Raw genomic sequence first — 8611 nt, forward strand, 5'->3', positions numbered from 1 at the left:
TAATGGCCAACCCTGAGATTTTCTGCATTGCATTATTCAGTAAACATTACAATCAATAAGTTAGATTTGTTTTACAGGATTGTGTGTCTAACTATCCCTGCCTCCCACACAACAACCACGTCCACGTTGTGACATTTTATTCAACATCAAGTATAACTTCCACCACCCGGATAAACAACTTCGTCTGGCATAAACCTCCGTAGCCACCCCATCGTCTTGCCTTCGGGAAACTTTGTTAACGGGCTCAGTCTATCGATATCGTGTGGTACAAACTCGTACACAGGCTCCCCCATGTCTGGGTAAATAGAAATATTATAAATTTATTTAACGAAAGTTATTTTTCCACCACTTAACACCTACCCATTTGATGGTAAATCCCCCTAACTGATACATCCCAACTGCTCTGATAGAATCGTAACGACATCGGGATAATCGTTTCCTCATGTTGTCTGTAGAAGTCTCTGGTGCGGAACGACCGATCTTGTAAAGGGCTATGAACATAATTGTCGCGTTAATAATATGTAATATGTATTATGGAGATTAACTTTTCTTTGTCTTTAACTCCAACAACAATGGGTAAAAAATGGTTACGGTTCAAAACATCTTTATAAACATTGGTTGGCAGAGCCGTGACTTACCACGGGTGTTCGTGAGGTTGAATGTTGAGTTTGTTGGTTTGTTTAAACAATAGAAACACCATTCTATGGTAGCCGGTCCCGCGAGGGGGGAGAGGTTGAAGGTAGTCGATGATCGTTTCCCCCGTTGTGATGTCATCACCCTCTATGTTGGTGCTTTGAAAAAGAATGGATGTAACTTTCAAACACAATAGTGAAGACTAAACTTAATAAAACAGCGAAATAAAGGATTAGCAGCAAAACGATAGTTGAAACACGCTACGGGTAAAACTACTTGAGTAAAAGCAAGGCTGCTAAACCTAACAATACAATATAAATTAACTTCTTTTGAATAATAAATTAAAAACAAACCAAAGTAGAATTAATAAATACCACAATACTTACACAAACCAGTGAAGATATTCTTTATCATTATCTTCAATATTTCCATCCAAGTTAAGCAACAACAAACTCCATAAACCATCGGCCTCACTTTGGTACGTAACTTCTGGTTGTGTTGATGCCTATATAATAATCCACGATTATTAAAAGAAACTGTCATTGCTATTCTTGTGGTCCAATGTGTTGTTGGTCACGACACACCCCATTGATGTCGCGTCTATGGCGGTAAAATGGCAACAACAACACACACATATATATGTATAATATATACATGATCTATTGTTTTACAGCCATATTATTTATAATACACCAATATATATAACTTATCCTCACTTCGCTTGGTGATATTTCATTCCCATAATGCACGGGGTTAATGAATGAGCCTCCATCTTTGTACCCGACCTCCATGCGCAAGCGGGGATAAAAATGGGCGTGTCCAAATAAATCTTTAAAAACCCCGTAGTGGTGCGCCACCCGATGGATCTCGGACGCACATTCGTTGGTTTCCTCGAATTCATTCATCACTTCATCAATGTTGAGTTTCACTGCATAATGTTCGAGTGGTGTGACAAATAATATGGAAATAAATGTTTGCTACACACATAGATATCTTATATCACTGCCACATCCGTTAACATATAACATTGTTTTACTTTGGACGAGAGTTTCTTCTAAATAATAGATCACTGTATATACAAAACAAACACATAAACATCATATAAATTACATTGTCCTCGTCTTGCTTGTTGTTCCCTCGTGTCATCTTGTTTAAGTCGTTGTAACTCTTTCATCTTCGTGTTCTTTGATACTTGGTCTGGTGGTTCCCCCATTCCGATATCAACAAAGTTCACGAACCCTGCAACATTATGACATCATAATTATCCAACCCTAGTGGTGACAATAATTCTTCGTTTTAATTATTGGGAATTTATTCGACACTTTTATCAGCATTGTGTTTTATCGATTGTTGTTTTGCTGCTAAGTCCGTTCTCTTAGTTGTTTCAATTAATTTGATCTTTGCTATCGATCTATCGAATTCAAACTTATAACTAAATTATGTCATACTTAATTTCTATGAATAAATATGTTTATCCAAGTTTTATTATGATGTAATAACAAAGCAATATGATGTCACCATTATGTTTCTTCCACCAATAATCCATCGTCTTCCAATTTAATTTTAATTTTCGGTTCCGGATTCTCGTTCGTTCAGCTTCAACTAAATACCTGTCAATCAATGGATGTAACTTATTTATCTCGGCATGTCAATTGTCACTTACTTGTTATAACTTCCATATCTTGGCAAATCTTTCCCAATGTATTTATTATTGGGTAGTTCTGTCGCTCCATGTTTGGTCCCATATTCGAAGCCATATAGTGGGGACCGTGCTTTGGATGTTACCGCATGTTCGACACTTGCGCGATAGATTTCTTCGTCTGTTACAAGGTATTAGAGGCTACCATGGTTTATAAGGGAAATGTTTGGGTGATTATATAATTAAAGTAAGCTACTACATATATGGTTAGACAGCAGAAATATCAATAACATGACATCATTATATATACTTTTGCATGTTATTATAAATCATGACGTCAATTGTTATTGTGACGTCACATTAGCAATAACAATCACCTGTTTTATTATCTCCGTCAGAAACCTCGAATTTTCCTTTCGTCCCGATCCTATACGCGCTGCCATAGTGACGTAACAAACACCGAACGTGACCAACTTGTGTGAATCCTTTAATAATATTGTTGGGTCTCATATTTTCAAATAATCCAACCTAATCCTGGTTTGTATACAATGTGAATCCACACATGACTACGGGAATGCCCCAGAACTAGGATACTTTTAAAATTGTCGCAAAAATGTGTGGTCTTTTTATTAAAACATAAAGCAGAGTCCTGTTTAAATACGGACTCTGCCATAAAAAATTTATATTGTACTCATGGTTATCGTCTTTAATTATTTTAATATTTTGGTAAAAATTGGTGTGTTTAAGATGTCAATTACTGGTTGGCAACTCATTTTAACAACTCCTTCATAATTTCCGGGTGGGTCACCAAAGTATGTTTATAATTTGTAGGAAAGGTATCATAATTGCTGTTGTTAATTAATTAACATTAAATGTTCATTTGTTTCTTATAAATTATGACCAGATAGTAAAATACCTTTATTTATTTTTAGATTAGTTTGTGTGGTTAACTTTTTCTGTTTGCTAAACCGTTTTAGTTTTTACAAGTTGAGACCATTAATGTCGGAGGTTTTACAACAGGATTTCACGGTCTAATATTGCGTTGGTTGAAAGTTGATGTTTTTGGAATTTCCTCGTTGAAAAGATTTAAAGATGATTTTGTTGGAAACCGAGAACAGAGTGATTTATGATACTTTGAATTATAAATTCGAAGTCGCACAGTCAGGCGGGAAGCAAGATTCAATCGAAGTTACCGTCGCCGATTTTGACGGAGCGGTTTACCATTTGTCGAACCCTGACGGTGACAAAACGAAGATTCGAGTAAGCATCGGCCTCAAATTTTACAAAGACTTGCAAGATCATGGCGCCGATGAATTGCTGAGACGTGAATATGGAGCTTATTACCAAGCAACGGCGGAAGATGGGTTCAGTGTCACGTTGGTGTACGATCTCACTAGTGTGGCGAAAGATTACAAACCAATCGCAAAGAAAGCTTCGTTGTTGAAGAGAAATTGCTTCGCGTCGGTTTTTGAGAAATATTTCGAAGCCCAAGCGAAAGGTGAGGTTGGTAAGAGGGCGGTGATTCATTACCGTGACGATGAAACAATGTACGTGGAATCTAAGAAGGATCGAGTTACCGTGATCTTTAGCACGGTGTTTAAAGATGAATCCGACGTCACTTTCGGTAAAGTTTTCATGCAAGAGTTCAAGGAGAGTCGTCGACGAAGTCAAACGGCCCCCCAGGTTCTTTACAACCATAAGGAGCCACCTATGGAGCTTAGTGGGTTGGATGCCGCAGTTGGCGATAATATCGGGTACGTTACGTTTGTGTTGTTCCCGAGACATACTGGTCCCAATGTACGCGACAACACAATTGATCTGATTCATACGTTCCGCAACTATCTTCACTATCACATCAAGTGCAGCAAGGCGTACATGCATCAACGCATGCGAGCCAAAACATCTGATTTCTTGAAGGTTTTGAACCGAGCTCGACCAGAGGATAAAAACAAAGAGAAAAAGACGATGTCCGGAAAGTCTTTCCAAGCTCGCTGAGTATATGAGGGGGGACGTGTTTCAATCACAAGAATATTTGACGTCAATCAAACATAGAAACATTATACTCTCGCTGACACTCCAGATTCGAAGAGAACAAAATTGAAATAATTGATCAGAATATTAACCCTTATAATCGTGTTATATCTTGCTATTTATCCAGTTGTTAATATTCTTGCAGTAATACCACTGTTGAGGATCATATAAATGGATTATCGCAATTGTGTTGTAAATATTCAAATATAATGACGATATTACACTTGGTCCAAATGTTGTGTTGCAGTAGAATTAGCCAAACTAAATATATTTGTATATCAACGAGATTTTGCCAGGAAATTTTTTTCGGTCAGATTTGAGCCATTTTTATTTTTCTTGAGTTAAAGATTAGTTGTAACTTGGTTGCCACTGCATTGTATTTAATCGAAATAACGCTTACTCGTTTGAAGTGTTTGACATTTAGACGTCATTGGCTTGTGTATGATGTCACAGTACACTTTGATGTGACGTCACAATGCGCTACTCGTCAAGCAACAATAGGCATCTTAACTATTGTGACGTAATCAAAAAGCGATTTTATTCACCCGCTAGACGGCGTATGTGAGTCAAAGTCAATAATTCACAATTAAGTGTCAAGTAATTAGGGGCACGTGGAAGTGACGACTCCTCGCGACAATAACAAAGCATTAATGACGTCACTTAATGAAAGTTTCGCTCAAGTAATGAAGTGATGACGAGGTTTATCGATTATTTTTTCATTTGTGGATTAAATGAACGGGAAAAACCCCGTGTTTATACTTCGTATGATGATGGTGTTCATAATGGTGAGTAATATATTATTGTGTTGTATTACATTATACGTTTGTATCTGTTTGTTTATTTGGGGTGACCCAGGTGTTCCACAAGGACCTCACCCGCATACAATAACATTTTTGGTTGTTGTTGTTGTAAGACACAAATAACCCGATTATTCGCATACCATTAACATATGCTGTGTAACTTAACATAAACATCAAATAAATTCTATGTTTCATTTGCAGATTGTGATTCAAAATTAATCCCGTCCGTACTTTGTCATTACCCGAGGAATGTTCCGGAAAACCCATGGAATCCTGCTGAGGTAAATATTGTTTGTTGATAGTTGTGGTTGGGGCAACACCGCTTGTATTCAGCCCCCCATGTTTGTATCGTTCCAGCTTTGGAAGTTTTGTTCCCCCGGTGGTTTGTGGGCGGGGCAATCATCGACCAATCAGAAGCCTCGATTTCATTCCTTCCTCATTACAAGGGAAGATGGAAGCAGATGTTACGGACATGTACTTACGTTCCGCGAGCGTTGTGTGGATAGGAGCGTGAAGCAAGCTGTGGAATGTGAGATATAGATATCATATATTTCATAACACATACATGTTGTTAATAAGAGATATCCTATGTTTCCTAAACCTAAACCGACCTTTACTCTGATGTTGGGTGTTAATATAAGTGCAACTGCATATATTATTATATACAAGTGAAGTGGACAAGGCATTACAAGAACATACAAACTGGATTTAGTTTTAAATTATGAAACACTTTGTTTGTAACTAGTTTATGACATCATAACAGTCCATTGTTTGATGATTATGATGTCATCTAGAACACCATTGTTGCCTACTCTACTTTTACTTATGATGTCATAACTGTTTCAGCGATCCTCTCAATGCAACCAACAAAGCAATTATTTGTGGATAAATGTCTTTGTTTCATCACACAACAAGCGTACATCAACACTTGCGAACAAATTTTACGCAAACTTTATGTTTTGTTCGTTAGTAATACGGCGCCTCCAGTGTTGCCAGTGGAAAGTTATCTTTATAATTTGTTGTACGAGGTGAGAAACACTGACACCAGTAATCAATATAAAGTTTGCTCTGGAAATATCGATGTTCGGGATTTAAACCGGCCTAAATAATATTCCAACTTCCTATTGCTTCAAGAAAGTTAACAAGGTTGTTAAATAATCCTAATAATCCCCCCAGATTCCCCTCGTAAACGAAGGTAGCAGTCTCAAGTTGTCTTGCATGGGCCACGATGACCCCGTGGTGGTACAACAACCATCATCGAGTGAATTACCATTACTAGATGTTTATTTATCGAGGGTGGTTCATTTATTGGGGGGAGCGAGGAATCTCGTGAACTTGATGACGTCGTTGTTGTTGGAACATCAGATATTGTTAGTGTCCGAAGGTAGGTGGGGTGGGGGCATGTCTTGGGTGTGTTTGGTGTGAACTTACAATGTTGTTGCCCAAAACTTGTTGTCCAACATCAATATAATAGTTATATAGTTGGTATGGTTGGTACATTGAAGCTTATTATGCTCGTAACATCAGCTTGTTGATTCCACCCATCGACCAACAAACCACACAATGTAACTTCCTTTCCTCCAGATTGCCACAAACTGACATTAGTAGGCGAAGGAATAACCAGCCTTATGTTTCCGTTCCAATGGCAGCACACCATAGTGACCATGCTGCCGTACGAGGTGGCAACACATTTCTTTGACGCACCCGTGCCGTACATCATCGGGGTGTTGGCAAATCAGAATAAGAAGGGACTTGTAAGGCAAGCGTTGGAGGTGAGTCAGCTGCGTGTTAGTGCTGTGGTTAGGATGAACGTTTAGGCTTGACGCTGCTACCATTGTTGACTATATGTGCAAGAAACTTAACGTTTTCCCTCAACAACAAGTTCACACACCAACCAATAACAACATATCTCCACCAGGTGAACCAGTGTTATGTAGATCTAGACAACCATATTGTTGAATGGCCCGAGGAACAACCAACTTTTCCAAACGATGTCGAAATCATTGAGAAAATTAATTCAATAATTAAAGTTTACAACAAAGAGGTGACGTGTTGGTTGTGTTGGGGTGTCTCTATCTAAACCAATGGTTGGGGACTTAACGTTATGTACATTGTATTATTAATATGTCCTTTGTATATGTTGGTATTTATTGGTTGTTTGCGTGATTGTTATTTATGTGAGACGCAATGATATTATGTGGCAGGTTAAAGCATCGAGTATGACATCATCAGTGACATCATTGGATAATCAACCAACAATGGAAGGTATTGTGTTTATGACATCATAATAACCATTATTCACCCCATAGACATCAAAGTATAATAAATGCAAGGGTGACATTGTTAATTAAGGTAAACCATCCAATCTAACTTATTGATGGTAATGTAAAAGTGGGGTTGTCCCGACCACCCCACCACCCCGGGTTTGTTGCATAACCCCTTATTTTCACAGCAACCGATGTAGATTTGTTAAAATCGAACGAAACGGTTGAACGAGTTGCGAATATCGCTCACAAAGTTGGAGCGTTTCAATCGATGGATGAGATTAATTCACTGCACGCCAATATTTTGGGCAGCGATGGAAAGCAACATGTGAGTTTGGGTTTATAATGTGTGTTATAGGTTGGGAACTGTTGCATCCAATTTGGTGCAAATGTTTTGTGAATCAATATTCATAAATTAAGAAGAGTTTCATAATTATGTCCATTCTCTTCATTCTATACAGTTTATATTATTTCTATGTATTATTATATTTTGTTAAACTTTATTTTAATCTGTTCATTATGACATCACACCCACAGATGAATGAGTCATTGTTACGCGAGCACAAACTAAATGCGTCGATCCGCGAAACCTTGTCGTCGATATTTATTGTAATATTTGCGCAATACGATAAGTTCGTCATCCAATACAACGAAGACATGGCAGGGGGAGAGGAGTTCAACCCCGAGACTCAAAATAACTTTGATAAAGTAAGTCTATGCTGTAATGATGAATTCTGCTATTACATAATTTGAAATAGTCTTCTCCTGTTTTTAAACCTTGATTTTATTCCACTGATGAAACAGAAACCTAACAAATTTTTTTGATCCATAGATCTCGTTTTTATCGGACCAACCAGAATCGCGCTTGAGGTTTTTAATATCTTTCCTTGACACACAAATGTTTGCGTCGTTCGTCGATAATTTCATTGTTTCGTGCAACAATATTCACGTTAAGGTGGGTACACTGTTGTTGATACCAGGTGTGGATTGTTAATGGAAAATAGTTTTTCTTTTTTAAACGATGTCTTGCTGGGCAAACAATGGAGTAATCGAACTTTTTAAATTGCATTATACCGTAACCCCCCTCGTCATTCAGGATCCGTTATTGAAACTATTTGATGATCGTATCGACCAATCAAAACTCCCGATTGACGTGAAGAGTCCGTCATCGGCATCTTCCCCGAGGTCGGTGTTCAGGAGTTTGTCTGTATCATCGTCGCAGAATATCTCGACAGCGTGCGTGG

The 8611-nt window shown here is 38.0% G+C and overlaps 3 protein-coding genes across 3 annotated transcripts in view; 2 read left to right on the forward strand and 1 right to left on the reverse strand.

Moving 5' to 3' along the window:
• Window positions 1-120: 120 nt before the first annotated feature.
• On the reverse strand, window positions 121-2830 carry LOC100176930 (39S ribosomal protein L38, mitochondrial-like). Its single transcript, XM_002125719.5, has 9 exons — window positions 2650-2830; window positions 2297-2453; window positions 2152-2243; window positions 1744-1872; window positions 1350-1561; window positions 1020-1138; window positions 639-791; window positions 361-491; window positions 121-295 (listed from the first exon to the last, which is right to left on the reverse strand). Exons 1-9 carry the CDS (start codon window positions 2780-2782, stop codon window positions 147-149), a joined length of 1275 nt encoding a protein of 424 aa, XP_002125755.1. The 5' UTR covers window positions 2783-2830; the 3' UTR covers window positions 121-146.
• Window positions 2831-3209: 379 nt separating this feature from the next.
• Window positions 3210-4527, forward strand: LOC100179260 (actin-related protein 2/3 complex subunit 2-like). The gene has a single exon (XM_002125678.5). The coding sequence runs from the start codon at window positions 3365-3367 to the stop codon at window positions 4265-4267; it is 903 nt and encodes a 300-aa protein (XP_002125714.1). The 5' UTR covers window positions 3210-3364; the 3' UTR covers window positions 4268-4527.
• Window positions 4528-4954: 427 nt separating this feature from the next.
• LOC100187283 (DENN domain-containing protein 5B-like) overlaps window positions 4955-8611 on the forward strand; it is a 7832-nt gene continuing 4175 nt past the window's right edge. Inside the window, exons 1-12 of the mRNA XM_026837821.1 lie at window positions 4955-5088; window positions 5305-5384; window positions 5461-5632; window positions 5950-6131; window positions 6280-6487; window positions 6688-6875; window positions 7022-7147; window positions 7308-7368; window positions 7556-7695; window positions 7905-8075; window positions 8200-8322; window positions 8464-8607. Of these exons, the coding sequence (XP_026693622.1) occupies window positions 4995-5088; window positions 5305-5384; window positions 5461-5632; window positions 5950-6131; window positions 6280-6487; window positions 6688-6875; window positions 7022-7147; window positions 7308-7368; window positions 7556-7695; window positions 7905-8075; window positions 8200-8322; window positions 8464-8607 (1689 nt within the window). The 5' untranslated portion in view covers window positions 4955-4994. The remainder of the gene's footprint in view (window positions 5089-5304; window positions 5385-5460; window positions 5633-5949; window positions 6132-6279; window positions 6488-6687; window positions 6876-7021; window positions 7148-7307; window positions 7369-7555; window positions 7696-7904; window positions 8076-8199; window positions 8323-8463; window positions 8608-8611) is intronic.

Source organism: Ciona intestinalis, unplaced genomic scaffold, assembly GCF_000224145.3.
Source record: "Ciona intestinalis unplaced genomic scaffold, KH HT000023.2, whole genome shotgun sequence".
Taxonomy (NCBI): domain Eukaryota; kingdom Metazoa; phylum Chordata; class Ascidiacea; order Phlebobranchia; family Cionidae; genus Ciona; species Ciona intestinalis.

Coding starts and splice junctions, on each gene's coding strand:
- LOC100179260 (XM_002125678.5), top strand. CDS start 3,365: ATGATTTTGTTGGAAACCGAGAACAGAGTGATTTATGATACTTTGAAT.
- LOC100176930 (XM_002125719.5), bottom strand. CDS start 2,782: ATGAGACCCAACAATATTATTAAAGGATTCACACAAGTTGGTCACGTT. Junction 2,244..2,296: donor AGATATGGAAGTTATAACAA/GTAAGTGACAAT, acceptor ATTGATTGACAG/GTATTTAGTTGAAGCTGAAC. Junction 1,562..1,743: donor ACAAGCAAGACGAGGACAAT/GTAATTTATATG, acceptor AACATTATGCAG/TGAAACTCAACATTGATGAA.